Genomic DNA, 22,420 nt, shown 5'->3' with positions numbered 1-22,420 from the left:
TTGCTGTTCATCTAGAGTTTTTATATCCCAGCCTTAGCATTGACAAAACGGCTTTTTTTTTTGTCATCCACATAATGCTCAGTGCTCACCTCATTCAATTTCCTCCTTCCTTCCTGTCTGGAATGAAAACATAAGCTAGCAGTTCTCTGCCATCCTGAAGCTGCACTAGCAGCAATAAATCTACCAGCAGACGGACACAGGGAGGCAGAGGGAAACAGTGATCATGTCCTTGTGTTTCTTGTGAACTCATAAATCATTGAGAGCATCTCTGTTTGGGCTTCGTGGCCCTGCCAGCTGTTGCTGAGTGTTGCACAACATCTGACAAGGAATGAGACACGGGCAGCAGAGTCTTCAGCAGAGAGCTCAAACTCTGGTTAATAGCTGTTTAATAAACAGGGCAAAAAATATCAACAGGTCTTTTGCAAATTTCGTATTAGTTCATTCACACTGTTAGTTTTGCTAAATACAAAATATTATTTATACTTACTTAAACCTTACCAAAGCAGCAAACAGTTAACTCTAGCCAAGTTTTATAATAATATTACCAATACATTTTATGTATAGATGGTTTTTAAGGTCACTGTAAAAGAAGAGGAAAAAAACAATGATAAATAGTACCAATAAATACAGTAATAATAAAATGAATAGGATAATAATAATAATAAAATGGAACAGTCATCAGCAGGTGTAAATTAAAACATTATATAAAAGATTTGATTTGACTTTGAAGAGCAAAGAGTGTGAGAGGGGTATACAAGGCAAGGCTAGGCAAAGTTGTGAAGTATGGTGCCCCAAAGTGTTCAAAACTACATAAATAAATATGCCATTATTATTATTATTATTATTAAATTATTTATTTGAATAAATAAACAATTTATATAATATGACCATGAAATTGTATGCAACACGTCTTTGCTATTCTGCTCAATATTATGAAATTGTTTTCATTGTGCTATATATACACACATATATATATATATATATATATATAGCTCAAATGACCCAGCTGCTAATGGATGGGACTCACCCAGAGTGGCTAACTGAAGGCAGGACAGTCCTGATCCTGAAGGACCCCCAAAAGGGAACAGCCCCAACCAACTAACGCCCAGTAACCTGCCTCTGCACAACATGGAAGCTCTGGTCAGGCATCATAGTGGCTAAGATGTGCAAGCACATGGCTCAATACATGGGCGGGGCCCAGAAAGGAGCAGCACCCTGAGACTGTACACTAAGAGGAAGGAAGGAAGCCAAGGACTGGTGAGTGTCAGAGCCACCATCCGAAATGAAACAGCAAAGATCCAGTACATCAAGAAGGTGGCCCCGAGCGATGGAGTACTCTCAGGCAACAGAAGCCCGAAGTGGAGGGAGAGGAGCAAGAACCATCATGGCAGGACAAACACCTGCGCAGTATGTACCACCGACAGATAAAAGTGGCTGATATCGAAAAGTCCTACCAGTGGCTTGAAAAAGCTGGACTGACAGACAACACAGAGGCACTAATCATAGCAGCACAAGAACAGGCCCTGAGCACAAACTCAGTAGAGGCTGTTGTCTACCACACCGGTCAGGACCCCAAGTGCAGGCTGTGCAAGGATGCCCCTGAGACAATCCAGCACATAACAGCAGGTTTTAAGGTGCTAGCAGGCAGGGCATACATGGAACGCCATAACCAAGTGGCATAGTGTACAGGAACATATGTGCCGAGTATGGGCTGGAGGTCCCAAGGTCAAAATGGGACACACCTCCAAAGGTGAGGGAGAATGACCGAGCTAAGATCCTGTGGGACTTCCAGATACAGACTGACAATGGCTAACCAACCAGTTAGCCACAAACAGCAGAAGAAGGGCGTAGTGGTAGATGTAACAATCCCAAGTGATGGCAACATCAGGAGGAAGGAACATGAGAAGCTTGAGAAATACCAAGGGCTGAATAGGTGTATCTGAATCTGTGAATCTGTAATCGGCACCCTCTGGGCTGTGACCCCCAAACTGGGAGAGTGGCTCCAACAGATCCCAGGAACAACATCAGAGCTCTCAGTTCAGAAGAGCTCAGTGCTAGGAACAGCTAAGATGCTGCGAAGAACCCTCAAACTCCCAGGCCTCTGGTAGAGGACCTGAGTTTGAGGAAGACACACACTTTTTTTTTTTTTTTAATGTCCTAATTTATTCAATTTTAAACACTTTGGGGCGCCATAGAATTCTGGATCAGTTGAAGATTATGCAAGGTCCTCTTTGTTTAGCTAGACGTTGCCTAGCAATGCAAATAACAATGAGATTAAAATTAGTTATATGTGTGGATTATGGCACATTCAATTTCTAATTTGATTATGTATGGTATTTTTTGACATTTGCAAAGAACCAGTGAATGAGACACATGCACATCTCATTTACACAGTTGCTCCGTCTAAAAAATCAGTACAATGAGGTTAAAAAGGCCTCACAAATCTGTAAGCTGAAATTTATCAGGTATTGACGCTTGTGTAATGAACTAGCTAGACAATAACATCTAGTCACAATGCACTAACACCCAGCAAGAACCCCATCATCGGCCTGTAACCATCATTTGGTCTTCTGGGTACTGTCCACACTGTAACCCTTCTGCATATGATTGTATTTTTCAGTAGACTGTTACGTTCATTTGTATCATGTTGAAATGTTTTACTGTCTATTCCCTCCATAATTCATACTTTATCATATGGGACAGTCAAATGCTTATTTCTTTAAGATGCTTATAGTTTCTGTAATCCACATTCTGATAATGCTGTTAAAAAGTTAAGATTACCAAGTTGCTTTAAGAAAAGGAAGCATAGAAATCTGTTTGTTTGCTGATCCTAGTCCCTTGCTGTATGTGCATAGTTCAGCTCAAGTATAGTCATTGAATACACTTCACCCTGGTGCATTAACCTTTACAACCACATGTGTATCCATACTGTACTTGAATAAAATACACATCCATCTTGACAAAGCTCCTGTCATTTTTAGGCATCTGCTTAAGGCAAGTAATTTGTGGTGATTTATTGCACTTGTATACTTACCTATATTTTTTGCAGTTGTATTTCCCTTGATTTATATTTTATTTAGCTACATTTTAAGTGGTTAATATGATATTCCCTGTTCTGATATATGAATAATTTTTACTGCTGTGCTCCTACAACTCAAGTTTTTTTGGTGCATCAAAAAAAAAAACTATATTAATTGTTGCTGTCTTTGGACAGGACTGTCTTTGCTCACTGTCTTTTAACACTTACCTCCCCATGTCTCTTTTCTTTGCTGTTCATCTCTCTTACTGACTTATGTGGCCCTCCGGCTTCTGATTCTTCCTATTCATGCAACTCATGTCAAGATAGACAAAAATGTATTTATTCAACAGATAACATTCATTTGATACTTTTGTCCAAAGTGGTTTAAATTTTTCACCTCATTCTATAATTTATTCTTTTTTTTTTCATGACTAAAAAATTTGGGAGCCCCGACCCAACAGACAGCGAATAAATATTTAACTGATGATGACAGTACTACCATAGTTTTTTTCAGTAGATTTCATTTCATCTTGTGGTTTACAAGGACGTAATCTGACTCATGAGGACCTAACCTGATTCCTGAGTGTCTAATCTGATTCTTGTCTACCTTGATTCTTGAGTATTTGACCTGGATTTAAGTGTTAGCCTGCCGGACCTGAACTGAATACGTAAGCTTGATTTGTCTTGCTGGCTACTCATTACCTTTATCTTGAATTCCGAGGAATCCGTATTTGTTTAAATTGATTCCTTCCGGTTAAAGACCTTTCTCTGCCTAATTAAAAAGTATTTCTACCTGCTTATCCCATGGACCAGTTAAGTGATGAATTTTGAGTGGGAATACAATATTCTGTCAAGTTGTAAATCTGAACACCCTAGAGAACTCAAAAAACATGACCATGCTCGCTGGCTTGTTCAGGTGGGGGTAGACAACATTTTTATTGTAGTTTTATATGTGATTTTGGAATAGTTTTGGAATATTTCTGTCACATATATTTTTTCCTACAGTGTGAAAGTTTCTATACAATTGCAAAACATGTATGATATCCCAGTGATGAAACACTGAAACATGTTCAATTCAAGATTTATTGTCATTTTTATATGCACTAATGTACGTTAAAAAAAAACACGACATTTTGCCCTCCTGGCATATAAATACACATATGTATAAAATATATAAAGACAATTTAAATATATAAAAACATTGAAAACAACACAGGGAATTAGTGGGGGGAGGCATGACAGTGGGAGTGTGCACAGTTTGTTAACGATTCTCACTGCCTCTGGGATAAACTTTGCAACATTCTGGTTGACGTGGCGTGAAGGCTCCTATATCTCTTCCTTGATGGCAGCAGGGAGAACAGTCTATGACAAGGGTGTCAACAGTCTCTGATGATGCTGATGACCCTGTGCATGCAGCAGTGGTTGAAAATTTCTTCTAGAGAGGGGAGAGAAACACCAATCTTGCTTGCAGTTTTTACTATCCTGCTGAGCTGGTGCTTCCCCCAGTGCCTTGCAGTTCCCGAACCAGAAGGTGAAACCATATGTCAGGACTGATTCCACAGCACCTCTGTTAAAATTGGTAAGGGGCCTAAATTTTAGAAGACTGCAATATCAATAAGCTCCAGCCTTAATGGGGCTGTTATCGGTATTGAATTAGTCACATGAAATGTGCACGTTTAGACCACGTGGTCAAATATCCATCTATGTGTAATATATTTTTGCTATTCGCACATAAAATGACACACCCCTCTCAGCACTTCACTCTGACTGCTGTGTCTGTGAGCAAAGAGCGAAGAGATGGGGCTGTTGTTCATACCTGCGTGATGTCACCCACACTTGCTGCAGCAACAGACACATCAACTCAAGCTCTCAAAAGTTGATGCCCGCACTGCACGCTGTCACAAGTGTAACAAATGCAATTCACGTTCTAAATTTCTTTCTTCCTCTGAAAGTATTGATAAGAGCACCGTAAAAATACTGGATCAATAAACAGTATCGATAAGAGTAGTACTATTGTTAAAGTATTAACTATACCCATCCCTAGTGTTGAAATCTGAGGAAAGGTCAATGAAGAGGAGCAGGAGTATAGGTGTTTTTAACCTCTAGATGTGACAGGGTGAGGTGTAATACAGTTGAGATGGCATCCTCAGTCGAGTGATTGTTCTTCATGATCAAGTTCCTTCATACCTTAAAGACCTCACAGTACCATATTATCCCAATAGAGCCCTACGCTCTCAGAGTGCAGGTCTACTTGTGGTTCCCAGAGTTTCCAAAAGTAGAATGGGAGGCAGAGCCTTTAGCTATCAAGCTCCTCTCCTGTGGAACCAGCTCCTGATCTGGGTTCAGGAGGCAGACACTCTCTGTACTTTTAAAGTTAGATTTTAGACTTCCTGTTTGGGACTTTTATTTTGATATTCACTTCCTGCACGTCCTCAGTTAGTTTCTTGTAACTTGGTTTAATCAGATTGATTAGTTTCAACTGTTTCTCCTTTGTGCCCAGTTCAGATCAGCCACACCTTTGCCAGATTGTAAGTTATCTTATGGTTATCACTATCTGGGCCACCTGCCTGACCTGATTTCTGCATGAGCTAGACCTAAGGAGAAATTCTAATTTGTTTTTTTGGATTTTTGTTTTCCTGATTGCTTGGCCTGAGAAGGCCTAACCTGACTCCTGAGGACCAAACCTGATTCCTGACAGCCGAATCTGATTCCTGAAGGCATAACCTGACTCCTGATGGCCTAATCTGATTCCTGAAGGCCTCACCGAACCTTCTGGTGGTTAGTAATTCAACTCAGGGTGGAAATGACAGGTAATGCTGGTCTTATCCTGGAGAGATATCCAGTATCTGGAGCCTGAAGGAAAGCTAGGAAGATCACAAAAGTGTCTCAGGTAATTTTAGATACTGGATTACAAGAAGACGGGATCGTGAAACCAGGAAGAGTCACTGGAGGACTGGTGAGTGCAGCAGAGACCAGCGGACGCAGAAGGGTTGAAAGCGCAGAGAACTTCAGAGTTATTCACACAGGTTAATAAGTGCTGACTGCTGCTCAGACATCGGGTGGAACATAACACCCGATGTCACCCAACATACCTATCCAGGTACATAAACCTGGATAGACATCTGCTACTGTCAAATGCGTCTTTGTGTAGAAAGAGAGAAATGTATTTTTTTGTAGACACTTGCTAGAACTGACATATTTTATACCTGTCAATGACAAAACAGTTGAAGAGACCATCTCCAGTCTGAGTTCATCCACCTGCTGCCTCGATGTTTTAGCCACTAGATTTCTGAAATCAGTACTAAGTAGTTTGTTACCACAACTCACTCAATTATTTTATGACACATTAGTCTGGAACATTTCCAAGGGCTTTGAAAATTGCTGTCATCAAGCCTCTCCTGAAGAAGAGCAGTCTTGATGCTACGGTACCAAACAACTATCAGCCCATATCAAACCTGCAGTTTGTATGTAAAGTTCTTAATGAAGTTGTTGACCAACAACCTATTGACTTTCTCCTGCTAAACAACTGCTCTGACATTTTCAGTCAGGTTTTAGGCCCCATCACAGCACTGAGACTGCACTGACCAAGGTGACAAATGACATTTATCTGAACACTGATGCTGGCAGTCTCTGTCTTAGTACTCTTGGATCTTAGTGCTGCTTTTGACTCAGTGGACCATGTGATCCTGTTAGAAAGGTTAGAGGACTAGATAGTTTAACTCGTATCTTGAAGTATTTTGGTGTATTTGGTAAATGTGTCTCAGCCGTAATGGCCTTGATGTGTGGGCTCCCTCTTGGGACCTCATTTGTTCAATTAATTTAGGACAGTTAATATGCAAATGGAACACAGATTTACATATCACTGACAGCAGGTGAGTTGGTGTGGATAGGGCAAAATATTAAAATAATTGTTGAAGGTAAGTGAAATAAAGGCGCTTTTGAAACTGCAACAAGAGCAGCTTGATTGGCTGACGCAGAGTATCGTCCTTCTGCAGACTGCACAATAGTGCAGCTGTTCTGGAATCTTAATTTACAGTAACTATGTAAATTATATTTTCTGTCTTAAATTCATTCAGCATATATTTGTCTTTGTTGTGTCAATGGATATGGGATATTAGCCTTTCTGTCATTCTGTCTAAATCCTTTGTTTTTTGTTTGAGCTTTTATTGATTAGTCATCTGTGCTTCATGTGGTTGTGCTTTTCATTTAGAAGTTACATTTTACTGGAGCACTTTGGCTGCTGGCTGTATATTTACCAATATCTGAGATCTGAAAGGAACAATCCTACCATGTTTTACACATCTTTAGTCAGTCTTCTTCTTTTCCTTTCGGCTGCTCTCTTCAGGGGTCGCCACAGGGAATCATCTGCCTCCATTTAACCCTATCCACTGTATCCTCATCACCCACACCTATCCTCATGTCCTCCATCATACATATATATATATATATATATATATATATATATATATATATATATAAACTATACACATACACATCTGTATTTTGTATATTGCAAAAAGTCACTTCAGCAAAGCGTAATTTTATAAAACGTCTGGAGGCATGTATGTGAATATTAATAGCTCTATTATAATTAGAAACCATTGCAATAAATGGGGAATGGGGGTTAAATGGGGGAATTTAATAGAATTTATAATACAAAAAAAATGAAATGAAAATATATATTTTAACAACAAACCTTGTTTCTTTCATATCTCCTTTGTTCCAGCTACTAATTAAGGTGAAATATTAAATGGTGGCACCATTTAATCAAGTTGTCTCAGGTGCTGTATGACAACACTAGAACATTAGTATTTAGATTGCTGTTTCATTAGCAAAACTAGGCTTGTAAGAATCTATTAAAATAAATACTTCACCAATATGATTTGGCATTTGAGCTATGAAATTTATATTGATCCATTTTTTTGTGCACTTTATTTTTAGTCTTTTTTTAAAATAAATTTTGTGCAAACTAATTTACAGCAACATGCAAAATTACAGAAATTATAAAAATAAAGAGTAAATAAAATATTTTATTAAGGTTATCATTTTTATTATTACATCACATTGTAAAAAGCAGTACACATCTAATGCATCATAATAATAAAGTTATGTTTGTACTTTATTACTAATAGCAGTAATAGTAGATAAAGTGCTGTTAGTAACTGCAGTAACAGTAGCAACATGTAGTGTCAGTAGAGTATATTAGTAAGAGCACTGGGTGAACCAGCCTGGAGTATGCGTGTGTGTTGCAGTGTCAGTGCCGTGGCAGCCCGTTGTGATGAAGTGCAGAGGCTCTGGGCTTCAGTAGACCATCCATCATCTCCATCAGGCTTAAATGAGGCTCTCTGGACTCGGACGCCACCAGACAGCAACCTGGCCCTTCTAGTCTCAGCTGGACTAAATAAACACTGGCCCCTACATGGGGAGAAGCTTCCCTCTTCTCCTGAGAACTAACTTGGGTCAACATCATCAGTAGTAGCAGAGAGATCTGGTGGGCTATATGATGTTGGTTGATGATGTTCATTCTATTCACAGAAAATATACATCCTGGCAGACTGATATTTGTCACAAAGTTCCTTGTTGCTAACACACAATAGATTAACTGTTAGCACCCTGTTAGAGAAGCTCTCAATACTGCAGCCAACCAAGAGCACAGTCACAAGTAGCTTATTCCCAGTGTACACACATAGCTTTTCCAGTAAATAGTGAGTTGGTGTACTTTTTTCAGTAGTGTGAAAATGATAATTTAAAAAAATGTGAAACACTAAATCAATTATACTAGCACTGTTTCTTAAGTTCAGTTTCAAGAGGCAGATTTCTATAGAGTCAAGATGAAAAAATGAACCCAAAATCACAAGCAACAAATTAAAATTAACATGACAAAAACATTTTTAGACTTGATAAGTATCATTTCATATACAGTCAATGCAAAAATACTTAGAAGAAACCTCCTCCTGAAGGCAGTATTCCTTTAGTTTACATCACAGAAATATGGACAAAATGAAATACACCAAACCTTTTTATTTCTGTGAGAGAATGTGAGTATGCATCAGTGTCTATGTGTAGATGTATGAATGGACAGATCATGCATCTCTACCATCTGTGCTCTTTTCATTTGCAGTACATAAACCAAACACTACCTAGGGATAGAACACACACATACACACACACAGACACAGGTCAAGGGTCAAAGGTCATATTTTGTCTGGAGAGGATTTACTCTTTTACCTGTTTGATCTCAAACACACATGCACATGAACACACTGAAACAGAACAGGAGCCATGTGGCCTGTTTCAAAAGAAAAGATTTCAAATAGAATGTCTATTAAACCAAGAAGGCATATTGCTACCAAATCACTGAGAGATGGTTCTTCCTTAGGATGTATTATGACCTATAGTTCCATTTAATGGTAAAATAAACAATCTGTATTACAAGATATGACAGTCTCAGAGAAGGAATTCAGGCAACATTGTCATAGAGTCTCAAAATTCCCCATCAGTACAAGGTCAGAACCGTTAGACGTGTTGAAAAAAAATTCAACTTTACCATTGTTCCTTAATTATTGTTCTGTTTCTGTTTCAATCTGATGATCAACATTGTTTCTCTTAATCATGACCACAATTGTTTTATAACCTTAACCACACGATCCTCACCCCAACAAGTCGAGGCAGCCCAAACTGAACCTGGTTAGCAGGAGGTTTCTTCTATTAAAGGGAGCTCATAAGGGATTTGTTGGGTCCTATAAAGTGTAAAGTGCCTTAAACATTTTTGATTTGGTGCTATAAAATGTAATGTTTTATTATAGCAATGATGACCACAGTTCACTAACCTTAAAGTGCTTATTTTAACAAGTCCTAATACATCAACTATCCTTTGTTGGATCTTTTAAACCAAACCTTCACTAGAACATTATGAAGTCATAAAAGTGCTATTTGTAAACAGTGATTATTGATGGTTTAGCTGTGGCATATCTCTTGCTACCAGCAGTGGCACTATGATGTATTTTAACAAAAACAAGGGACCTAAAGGTTGAAATAATAACATCTGCTATTAATTGCCTGGATCAGACTAATATTTGTTCTGTTAGTTATCTTGTATTAAAAACAAATAACCTATTGCACCTGATGATGCAGTTATTAGAGATTACCATTACCATTATTTTATGCAAATTCACACAGTGGTAAAGTGGTTAGCAAGGAAAAATCTCAGTTAAGATCAATCCCAGATTTAATAATACAAATATTTGGAACAATTTAGTACACAGTACATGTTATAAGTCATAAAGTAATAACCACAAAGAAAAAAAAAAAAAAAGCAGAGTACAGGATGAATTTCATTCATAAATTAAAGAAACAGCAATAAGCAATCAATAATTAGCGATAATAAATCTTCAGTAAAATGAAGCTTTACAGTCAAAATAAGACTATTTAAATAATTTACTTGGATAGAAAACTAAAATTTAAAATAAATAAATATTGGTTATTAAAACTAGCTATGATATGAACTCCCTTCATTAAAAAAGGTTTAAATACAAAACTGCTGTACTCATCCTGTTTGTTGCTATGCTTACATTCAGAAACCATTGTGATACTTGACTTAACTGTGGGTACATGCAAGTTGCTGGTAGTCATTGGTAGAAGCTGCTAGCACATGTTGCTTTCAGGTCCGAGGGTTATCACTGTTAGATTGATTTATTTTCAAAGAACAACAGCTGGAAGTATTTCATGTATGTCAATATGTCAAGTCATCAATATGTCCCAATAAAAGGAAGGAAGGCTATAAAGGGACAAACGGAGGAGCAATTAGTAGGGGGCATGGCCTTGTGGCTACGTAATGTGTGATGTGAAGGGTCAGAAGATGCAAGTCACACTGACGACCACTTGTTACAGCAGTGCAGTGCATATCGCATCAGAAAAAACAGCCATGAGAATCCACTGTTTTACTTAGTTTCTGTTTTTTTTTTTTTGTTTTTTTTTATATATTGTAGATACTACAGAATAATGAAGACATCAGAACTATGGAAAAATATATAGAATTATGTAGTAAGCAAAGACATGCAAAACTATTAAAATTTTTGTTATTACATATACCTGAACTACAGTAAGCAATGAGGTTGGCTCTAATCTGCAGTGTAGTTATTGGTTGGTAAGAGGCTGGTAACTAATGAACTGAGTCTTCCTTTCTTGGGGCAATTGTGTTTGATGGTTTTTGCAACTGAACTTGTGCTTCCAGAATGACTGACTTCATAACTTAATCATGCACAGTCTTTCTTTTTACTTAGTTGAGCAGCTCTTGCCATAATATGGATTACCTCAGTAGTTGAATAGGGATATCTGCTATATACTGTACCTATACAGTATATAATGTCTTCAATATTAATCTACAAATTGCAAAATAACAGGAACAATCAAATAAAAAAGCAATTTAAACAGAAGGTGTCTAAACTTTGACAGGCAATACATGCATTTGCAAGTATGATACTGCTACCCCTCCATCTTCTTTACTGTAGTGTCACTGTTTGAAACATCCATTAAAAACACAGACTGAGCTGAATTCATGTCTGTGCTCTTTTAGTAAGCATTGCTGGAAGGCTAAATTAAACTTCAGGTTGGATGTCACATTTTGAGATTGATACTAATCTGTCATTTTTTTAAAAACAGCTTTTTTGGCAGGATTATAGCTGTAATAGTTGTGCTGTTATAGTGTTATTATAAAACTGCAGGTCTAATTTCAGTGGATGGATTATGATATGTCTTGGCACTAAATGGGCTGTTATTCAAGGATTTTTAATATTCTGTCTAGAATGTTTATGTTTTCAGCATGAAACATGTCAACCTCTTCCTTTCTGTTAGGGATAGTTTATGATAACCAGTTCCATTACAGAACAGGTTCTAAGCTGATTAAAAAAATATATATAATTAAATCAAATTTCTTATCAAAACTTCTGCCCACTTCTTTGGGTGACTAATGATGTTTAGAAACTTGTGATACTGAGCCATTTATTCAACTGATATTCAACTGTATAGAACTGATATTGTTTTCACTGTGTTATTTTCACAACACAGGGTTTTCAAATTCCACAGCTTCTCCAGCTGTAGCTCTGTCTCCCAGTGAGGAGCAGGCTGAGTGAGGACATGGATAATGAATCTCACCAGGCAGTGATATACTGTAATATTAGTTAAAGTTATACAACCCTTCAGCCCAGCTAAGCTTTCCAGGATTTAGGTTTGACAAAGCTAGATTCACGAAGTTCCAATGGGTTTTGCTACTGTATTGCATAATACAAAAGCAGTACAGTGTTGTAAACTGACAAATTACTTAAACATATTCAATGAGCAGATTCAGATTCAGTAATATACTGCTGAACCCCACTTCTAGTTGCAAAAATGGTTTGCTTTGACGAGACACCTATTTTTGTCATTTTTTCAGGTCAGCTAATGTCTCACTTTACTGCAATATTTCTTACATTTTACAGAACTTGAACTTGCATGTGGCCTAATCCATTATCTTCTTAATTTCACTCACAAAATGCGAAAGAAAAAAAAAAAAATCAATCATCTGTAGTTGTCTTCAAAAAAATGATGAAAGTAGACTTCTGCAGAATAGCTCAAATTACAGTGGTAAATTGTATTGTAAAACCCTGTGAGTCACCTTGTGTTAGCCTTGTTTTAATGTCCCATGTGTCACATACTATAAAAATGGGTGGGAGAGTCTTTGTCCTACTGGTGAATAAGAAGCAGCGCCTTTCCAATAGGAAATCAGCATGACTGCCTCAGCATCTGTGAGAGGCTGAGGGAAGTGTTTCTCTTTTTTTTAACCTTTCCAACCGCCACCCATCACCATCTGTTAGTGCAGTATCAGAGCTCCTCTTCATAGTTCTTCAGATGTTTCACACATTGGAGTAAAATCCATTACCATTACTAATATTTGGTAGCACTGGCAACAGTGTCACAGTGGATTGGTGAATCTTGTTTATATTTCTAGTAGGATTTATTTGTTGTTACATTCCTTGATGGACATGAAAATTGTTGCATTCTTTCCAGACAGAGATAAGAACCGAATCACCAATCCCTATCCTTCAGTGCAATATGAGAATTTCTGTTGGACAAATGAGTGGTGTAGTTATGCAGCCACATGGCCAATAAGGTATATATTGTCATAGAGGTGGCCTACGAAGTCATCCGAGACATTATGTGCTGCTCTGCGAGTGTTCCTGATAAATTCCCTCTTAGACATTTTGTTTTTGACGTGGGGGCTGGTCAGGTCAATGGACAGCAGGATCAGACTATAGCAAAGCACATACACAGCATCTGCAGAGAGATGATAGTAAATTGAATTGTAAACACTATAGAATTTTACATATAACTCTATAAAAACTAAAAAACTACTGTGTGTGTGTGTGTATATCGAGAGAGAGAGTATGGTGTTACTAATAAAATCTCCACTGTTGTCACCAATTCCTTCCAGAGTGAATGGAGCGGCAAAGTAGCAGTGAAACGAAAAGGTTTATTTCTAAAAGCCAACCATCCATCTGTACCCTTAGGCTTGGAACCATTACACTAATCCCACTAGTGCTACCAATCATATAAGTAGGACCAAGGAGTTAACAGTAACAAAGTCAGGGATAGGTTTCTGCATGGTCTGCTGAAATTCACAAAGCCCACAGTTAGTAAATACATGGTCCACTGAATTATGTTATTACTTGAAAATAAAACTGTAATGGTTTTCTTCATTTTCAGGCTGGACAAATTAGTCAAAATCAATTCTACTATCACAGCAGCTTTTGGCCTTCCAATTGCATGTTTAGGAATGATGATGTCTGGTTAGGGTCAAGAAAGATTGGATATTAATGCTCCAAATACAATGTTTCTGAATGTTTTGTTGACCCCCTGACCTCTCGATAGCTTCACCATCAAGATAAAATGGGCTTTCCTCTAGTGCCATCTTTAGGTCAAACTTTACTACAAAGACATGCAGCCTTCAACTCACATATCGAGTAGTAATCAGTTTCAACCTTTTTGACAGGCCCCTTTTGCTTTCAAGGGCATGTTATTTCACTGAAACTGCCTTACTACAGTGTTGAAAAATGTTTTGCTTATTATGGATTCAGAATCCAATTTGGTGCTGATATTACTGGATGTTAGTGTAACTTTTAACACCAGTGATCCTTGTATATTCTTTGATGGGCTGAAAGTAACATTGGTGTCTCTGACCTTGCGCTCAATTGTTTAAAGTCTTACTTATCTCACTGTCCATATGTCATGATATAATTATTTCCTATAATAATGCTACATCTAAATTATACAATAAATTCCCACCATGAGATAGTGAACTGGTGAGCTGGACTACCTGATCTATTTCTTTTCTTTATACCAGCATAAACACATTTTTTATAATTTCTTAACAGGAAGGGATTTTCATGTCTATTAAATACCTACTGCATAGGTATTTCAGTAATAAAAATGAACATGGGTCCACAAAAACTATATTAACATACTGTATGTGTTTTGCATACACTGTGTGTGTGTGTTTGTAAGTACTAACCAGGACTGAGGCCCAGCTCTTGGACAAGACCTGGGTTACAGGTGCAAAACCTGTGGCTGAACTTGGTGATGAGGGTTTCTAAGTACTCTCCCCTCTCTTCTGGTGCGTGGATGTGTTTGAAGAAATCCCGTAAAGCATTGGGGAGGAACTGGTTACTGAAATTATGGAGGGTCACCAGCTCGTCCAAGACATCCCGCCTGCACACACATACACATATACAAATGCAAACTAAATAGAGATAAATCCTAAATTACACATGGTTCGGACTTATACAAGGTAACACAGAAAGGTCATAAAGACAAATAGGAAATTTAAACATGTAAACTTTTCATCTGTGTTTATTTGTGTCTATGTACTAACCTCTCATCAAGGTAAATCCTCAGCATCTTCCAGTTGAGCCGTCTGGTGTAGAAGATGAACTTCGCCAGTTCAGTTGGATGATCAACTAGTATACCTTTAGACATGAAATAACTGATACCCTGAACACACACAAGACAAAAAAAAAAAACATTTCTTCTGAGTGAAGGTCTAGCTAAAGCTCCAGACACACACAACAACACACTTTGATATTGAAGTATAAGAATGAAACATCATCAAACACATAACACTGTAGTGACATCATTGTTCCTAATGTGGTCACACTCAACACATGCACACTGCAAAAGGTCTGATATAGTGTGAGCTCTTGGATGATTGGTATGTGTTACCTCTTTTGGGTTAGCATTAAATGTTAGGCTGCCTTCATCTAGTTGTAGATATAGTCTTCTATATGAAAAGCCAGCAGGTAGTCTTCTGTTGTAGATAGAGCAGTGACCCCACGTGGACTTACACAGCCTGATGAATCAACACACATAGGTTTCATAACAGAAATAAAAACTATACAGGTGATGAAAAGGATTATGGATGTTATGTGGACTCTTTATTCAATTTGAAATTTACTTTGCAATTGCCAATTCAAAAATTGACAAATACATCAGATGACATAAACACAGGTCATGTATTTTCAAAAAATTGAAAAATTTGTCTTCTCTGTGTACTATCATTTAGCATAGCATACAGCTGTTGCATTGTTCCAAGATGCATTTATCCAATCAACCCTTAATCACACAAACAGATAAGAAACTAGTGGTGAGCCACCATACCCCTGCCACAGATATTCATCATTTCCAAGGTCCTGCCACACACAGCCAGCCAGGCACAGATCAGTAGCATTCAAGTATGACAGTATGGTGATGCCTAATTCAGGTGGCAGCATCTCCAAATCTATAAAACCATGCTGCTCTTTACCTAAAGGAGCGAAGAGACAAAAGCAGAAAGAAAATATTTAGATTTACTTTGTATTTCTTATACTTAACTGGACTGAACTTAATCTCAGTGTGACATGCAGTTTTTAAGATAAGCGGTGTTTTTGAAGCCTTTTGTTGCATTCTAACCCCACTTTCTCCTTCACTTAGTAGTTGCCACATACCAATCAGAGCCATCACAATCGCATTCATTCATTGCTCGTAAATGACAGTGACAGGTTCCATCAACCCAACCTGGAGATGATTTACAGAGCAGAATCTTCAAGTGCAAATGGCCCCATTTCAAAATCAACTCTGTGGCAGATGGAACAACAGACAATATTCTGACCAATTAAATATGTTTGGATCAAATTCCCAGAAAAAACCCTAATAGCATAAATCCTGTAGGCTACTGATAGTCCTACAATAAATTAATTATTTTATTATTATGAATAAATTCATAATTCTAGAATCTGTGGCTGGCCTGATAGCAGCAAAATATTGTAGCTCTTGAAATTTTCACTCTTTTTTGATATATTTAATGACCTATGGATATTTATGCAGGGAAAGGAGAGAAAGAGATGACCTCCTTTCACTACAATGGAGCAAATGTGGAGTATATCACCCTATTCCAGCTGAGCTGAAGAGGTCTCTGTGGATGCCAAGCTGGTTAAAACCAAGAGAGCATTTCGTGAGTGTAGCCTGATGTGCTTTACTAGACCTGGTTGAATAAGACTCCTGTGTAGATGTCCTAACTTCACCCTGGTGAAGACAGAGCTGCTGAGGCAAGTGGCAAGACAAAAGGTGGAGGACTGGCTTTATTTGTTAACAAGAAACAGTGTAACGCTGCTCATATTACTGTCAAGGAAAGGACATGTTGTCAGGACACTGAGCTTTTGGCAGTGGTCTCAGCCCTTATTATGTTCCCAGGGAGTTCAGTCATATCATCACCATACTTGTTTACATTCAGCCAAGAACAAATGTTAATGTTCCATGTGAAGATATCCATGGGACTGTTGCCAGGATACAAACTCAACATTCTGAGGCCCTCATTATAACATCAGAAGATTTTAACCATGTGACTCTCCCCTCACACCTGACTGGATCTTCACAGTTTGTCAACTGTCCTACCAGAGAAGGTAAAACACTTGATGTGCTGTATGGAAACGTCAAGGAGGCCTATACATCTACTGCCCTACTACCACTCGGCAGGTTAGATCACAATCTGGTCTTACTGCAGACCTGTTATAAACCTTGTGTACTGAAGCAACCTGCATCCACTATCACAGTCAAGTAATGGACACCTGAGGCAACTGAGTCTCTAAGGGACTGTTTTGAATGTACAGATTGGAACATAATGCTGGGAGCAGAAGGGAACAGCATGGATACTGACAGACAGGTTGACTGCTTCACAGATTACATCAACTTCAGTAGAGATGTTGTTATACCTACAAAGTCTTTGTGCTGTGTTCCTAATAACAAACAATGGCTCACTAGTGACATCAATGCAATCCTTAACCAGAAAAAGGAGGGATCTAAAGCTGGAGACAAAGAAAGGCTCAAACATGCCCAACATGAGCAGAAGACGAGATTAAAGCAGACTGACGATGACTTCAAAAACAAAATAGGGAGAAGTCCACAGCACAACAACATCAGACAGGTGTGGAGGGGAATGAACAACTTCACTGGCTACAAAAAACGAATAGCCAACCACAAGTGGGTAATGTGGACAGAGCCAAAGAACTCAAGTTCTTCAACATGTTTAACACTGCTGCAAATGCCCCTGCCTGTCCATCCATACCCCCTCAATCTTCCTCAGTGTCTCTTCCTTCATCTCCTTCTCCTCCTCATCCTGCACTAGTGTGCATCTGCACTGCTGCACCTACACCCCCTCCCTCACCTGGGCACGCTCAAACATCTGTCACAGTAACAGGGGTGAGGCTGCGATTACAAAGACAGTACTGGGGAAAGGCAGCTGGCCCAGATGGTGTATGACCAAGCCTGCTTAAGGACTGTGGTCCCCTACTGTGTGAGCTTCTACAGAGGATCTTAAATCTGAGTCTACAGTTGAGGAGGGTTTCAGGCTTTGTGGAAAACATCTTGTATTGGTGGTGTTGTATTGTTCTGCTCTCACATCCCATATTATGAAGGTCCTAGAGAGGATGATTCTCTACATGCTTCACCGTGTTTTGTCTCATCTGGGAGAATCTGCTAGTTATCTGAGGATTATGTTCTTTTTTCAAGTGCATTCATTACCATCCAACTAATCATCCTCAGAGACAAACTCAAAGGGATGGGGTGGACCCCTCCTTTGTTTCCTGGATTACAGATTACCTGACAGAAAGGCCACAGTTTGTCAGGTTGGGAAACTGCATGTCTGATAGAGTTCTAAGTAGCACAGGGGCTCCACAGGGGACTGTTTTGCCTCCATTCCTGTGCACACTGTACACAGCAGACTTCACAATTTTGAGTTTTGCCACATTCAAAAGTACTCTGATGATTCTGCAATTGTTGTATGTATCAGGAATGGACAGGAAGAGGAGTACAGGGGCCTGATAAAAGCCTACAGTGACTGGAGTCACAAAACTGCCTCCTACTGAACACCTTTAAAACCAAGGAAATGATATGCACTCTGCATGAATTAGATGAAGTAATGATTTATTCTCTAGGTAGGAAACCAAGGTGTTTTATTCTAACTACGCAAACAAAAAATAAATGGAAAAGAAATTATGGAACCTACATGGTCAATGCAAATAGTACTGAACAACCAAAGACTGCATGCAATTAACACATTATAATGACTCGTATCATTTATATTTATTCACTTATTTACTTAGAGTGTGTTTGTGTGTTCATACCCCCCCTGCGTGTTCTCAGCAGATGGTAGATGTCAGGCCCGTAACAGTGCTGAAAAGCTCTTCTCTGGGGACCTCCATCTCTCCCTAAGAACAAAATTGAATTTTTATTTTTTGAATGTTTTTATTCATTCACTGTCCTAACATGCCATGACAGGAAAGTTCAACAACATCTCAGCTTGCATTGCAGCTAAAGACTAATCATTTTACTTTTCACTTCAAGGACTTATTCATTAAAATGTTTGGTTATGAATTTTTTACAGTTGTGCATACTTTCATAAAATATGGTTTGACTGTTGTCTTTATAATAGATGTACGTTATTTATTGCCATTTATCAAGGTTAAACTTAATTTGCTCTACTGTCTTAGCCTCTTTTGTGTAAACCATTTTCATTTTTGCCAATGTGAAACATTGTTACTTACTCAGTCTCTATAATGGAGTAGTCTTAAACATTTACGAGAGAACCTCAACTTTATATTATATTTATATTATATATTTATATTGATTTATACTGTATATTATATTAATACTTCAATATTTTCAGGTTAAATTATTTTAGTTGGTGCTTGCTTTCCTGCTTTGAAGTTTATTTGCAAGGATAAAAGTCAAAACCAGTTTATTGTGTAAGCAAGCTACGTCTGAGAAAAGAAAAAACCCATTAATGTCAAACATTCTGATAAGAACAGCCACCCACAAACTACGAAAATCTAAAGTAAAGATGACATCATTGTTGAAAAAATAAGTATATACATAAATAAATGCGAGGATCACCTGGCTCTCGTCTTCTTCCTCCTTCTTGGTCAGCCAGTCGGTCAGCTAGCTCTTCCTGAAGTTGCTGCTGTTGTCTGGGAGGCAGTCGCCACAGTGCCTGACCCATCTAATATGGCAGCGCAGTAACAGAGTACATGAAAAAAAATTTAGAAGAAGACATAAATACATATGCATGTTTTATCCCCATGTGCATGAAATCCTGATTGATAAAACTACCTATAATCTTCAATTTAGCCACACAATATATGGTCTAACCACCAGGCAGAAAGTGTCTGAGAATGTAACATATTGTCTTGTACTGTTCTGGTCAAACTATCTACTAATTAAATAATCTATATGTGGCAATAATAAAAGCCTATTGTCATATTATGTCTCTTTTCCTGTATGAAATAAGGGCAGTGCTTATAATAAATATTTTCCAGTGCTCAAATAATAATAAGTAATTCCACGTTTAAATTACTGTGATTATATTAAAAACCAGTGACATAAAGTATATGTTTATACTCCTGCTGGCATATTAATCACACTATTGTCTGAATTCTGTAACGATGAACTTCAAAGTTTGCTTCGTGTTTGCTAATAAACAGAGCAGCCATGCACTGCCCAGTCGCCCTTCTCAGCCTGTATAATGTCAGCTGCGTTGCATAAACAAATCGATTACACTGTTGTAAACATCAACGTTGGAAGTTGCAAGAAGCAAGGTAGTTTGATCTGTAGTCCCGCCTTCCCTTCACTACCATTGGCCACACGCAACAAAATAGCATTTAAAATGAAATATTATTGGTTAAATTGATTTTCATTCGTAATCTGTTCTTACAAATCCCAAGTTAGCATACCGAGCTAGGTTAAGTTGGTCAAACACAGTTTCGACCCAAACAGATTAACTGTGCTACCCTATCAAACAACATTATCTTGTTTCTTTAACAGCCATAGTGCAGTATTTCTCCAGGACAATACCCATGATCTAACCCGATCTAGCGTTACCTACCTGAGTTAAGGGATTTCACTGACAACCGACCTGCACACAAGGACAGCTCGAAATGCGATTTCCTCGCTATCAAACGTAAGCGGGTGTCATTTCATTTAGCTAAGTAAAAAAAAACAAAAATACAACAGTTAACGCTACTCGTTAGGTTCAGGAGAAGCCGTTCACACCGTAGTCCAGACACAATTATCATCTGTTTTCAACCTCCTCCTGTCACCTCGGCCACTCCCACTTTCCCCTCCCCTGTCATCATAGAAATACATGAACTGAAATATAATGTACAGTTTTACAATGATATGTCAGACTCATTCGTTTTCTACACTAAAACACTCTGCCTGTGACAAACGATGAATAAAGCAGACGAAGACAAGCAGAAAGCAGTGTGTGCGTGCAGGTTACGACATGACGTCAACTCGTTACCATAAGTTGACAGACGTGCGTGGATGTGTTTGTGGAGTTTTTTTATTATTATTAAAAAGAACACAGTTCTAGCGTAAATAACTAAACCTGGATTAGGCTGTCTTGAGATTTTGAAGCAGATGATCTGGTTCATATCAATGTAAAATTCAGTTTGAAAAGAGCGTCGCTTACCACATAGTATAGATAAAACCAGGCAAAGTAGGCTGTTAGAGGTAGGTTAGGTCTTTTAACTGATTATTATAAAATTATATTAATAAATGATCAATTTAGAAAATGGGAGAGGAGCTGGACAGACATTACTTGCAGACAAAGGTGCCAACAGGAAAAGAGGAAATGTTGAAAGGTATGAGACAGGTCTCTGTAGAATCTGAGCAAATAAGTTAGGTTTTATAATCTCCTCTTCTAAGACTAAATACCATTAGATATTTAGTGTATAGGTATTATATTTAGAGCTGACCAGAACACAAGGAATAACAAGCAAGTAAGATCAAATAAGTATATTCAAAAAAATTGTACAAATGTTAGTGTTCATGTGTCTTTTGGTACAAATTAAGTAGGTAAGTAGAAATGCAGTGGCCCTACCTGTTTAATGGAATAAATGAAGAAATGATAAGATGTGGAATGAAGAATTATTAATTAAAATTAGTAACTTAGAAATAAAAGGTGGAGTGTTGAAAACTTGGAAAAGTTATTCAGGTAATTTTGTTGTTAAGACTCCTCATATTAGTTATAGTGTTTTCTATTATGATAAATTATTATTCTAGTATGGAAAATGGATTAGGATTAGAACAAGGAAGCTACTGCAAAGAATTTACAAGATATCACTGAAAAAGTAGAGAAGTGGTCATTTTAGTGAGCCTTAGATTTTCAGTGGATAAAACAAAAATAGTGCTAAAGTGATTAAATAGCCATATCTAACTAAAAGTATATTATCAAGATCCTAAAAGAGCAACTTTTAAATTCTTAGGGTTATGATTTGATAAATGACTCACTGTGTGTGTGCATATCCTAACATGACTAATAAATGTCTGCGTTTGTTTATGTGTAGTGAAGGCTGCTGAAGTTTAACCAGTTTTTAATTATCAAACAATAATTTGATTTGAATGCTGAATCAGCATTGACACTAATAAATTTATAATTCAGCAGTTAAGCAGTCTAGTAGTACTGAAAACCATTTATACTGAGCTAATTGAACAGCTGGGAAGTACTCCTGTTACTAGGGAAACTGAAACTTTTTCAGAGGAAAAAAACATAAAATATTACTAAAATACTCATAACAAATTTTTGGAAATATGGTGTATGGAGGGGAAAGGTTTTGGATGGGGAATATTAGATAAAGTGAAAAAATAAATCAGATAGTATTAAAAGTACCTCTGTGATTGTAAATAGTAGTGTAATCCAATTGGTTTTCGCAGAACAAAAAAATAAAATTAGAAAAAATTGATAAAAGAAGAGGCTGGGGAAAAGGAAATGATAATATTCAATATAAGGTGCAAGAATATTTGAATAGTTTGTATTATATGCATTTAATCATATACACA

The 22,420-nt window shown here is 37.7% G+C and overlaps 1 protein-coding gene across 1 annotated transcript; it reads right to left on the bottom strand.

Moving 5' to 3' along the window:
- Positions 1–10,998: 10,998 nt before the first annotated feature.
- fbxo8 (F-box protein 8) lies at positions 10,999–20,796 on the bottom strand. Its single transcript, XM_026304091.2, has 8 exons — positions 20,463–20,796; positions 19,475–19,580; positions 18,706–18,789; positions 15,707–15,851; positions 15,272–15,398; positions 14,925–15,043; positions 14,565–14,761; positions 10,999–13,330 (listed from the first exon to the last, which is right to left on the bottom strand). The coding sequence occupies exons 2-8, from the start codon at positions 19,578–19,580 to the stop codon at positions 13,143–13,145; spliced, it is 966 nt and encodes a 321-aa protein (XP_026159876.1). The 5' UTR covers positions 20,463–20,796; the 3' UTR covers positions 10,999–13,142.
- Between the last annotated feature and the right edge of the window lie 1,624 nt (positions 20,797–22,420).

The sequence above is a fragment of the Mastacembelus armatus genome, chromosome 1, assembly GCF_900324485.2.
Source record: "Mastacembelus armatus chromosome 1, fMasArm1.2, whole genome shotgun sequence".
NCBI classification, from domain to species: Eukaryota; Metazoa; Chordata; class Actinopteri; order Synbranchiformes; family Mastacembelidae; genus Mastacembelus; species Mastacembelus armatus.
This window is presented reverse-complemented; position numbering and strand designations above follow the sequence as displayed.

What these genes read in the sequence shown, in the direction of transcription:
- fbxo8 (XM_026304091.2), bottom strand. Translation starts at nt 19,580, where the DNA reads ATGGGTCAGGCACTGTGGCGACTGCCTCCCAGACAACAGCAGCAACTT. An exon ending in GATGAATATCTGTGGCAGGG is followed by an intron (nt 15,399 to 15,706) that starts GTATGGTGGCTC and finishes TTGATTCATCAG; the next exon opens with GCTGTGTAAGTCCACGTGGG. An exon ending in AGGATTTACCTTGATGAGAG is followed by an intron (nt 14,762 to 14,924) that starts GTTAGTACATAG and finishes ATGTGTGTGCAG; the next exon opens with GCGGGATGTCTTGGACGAGC.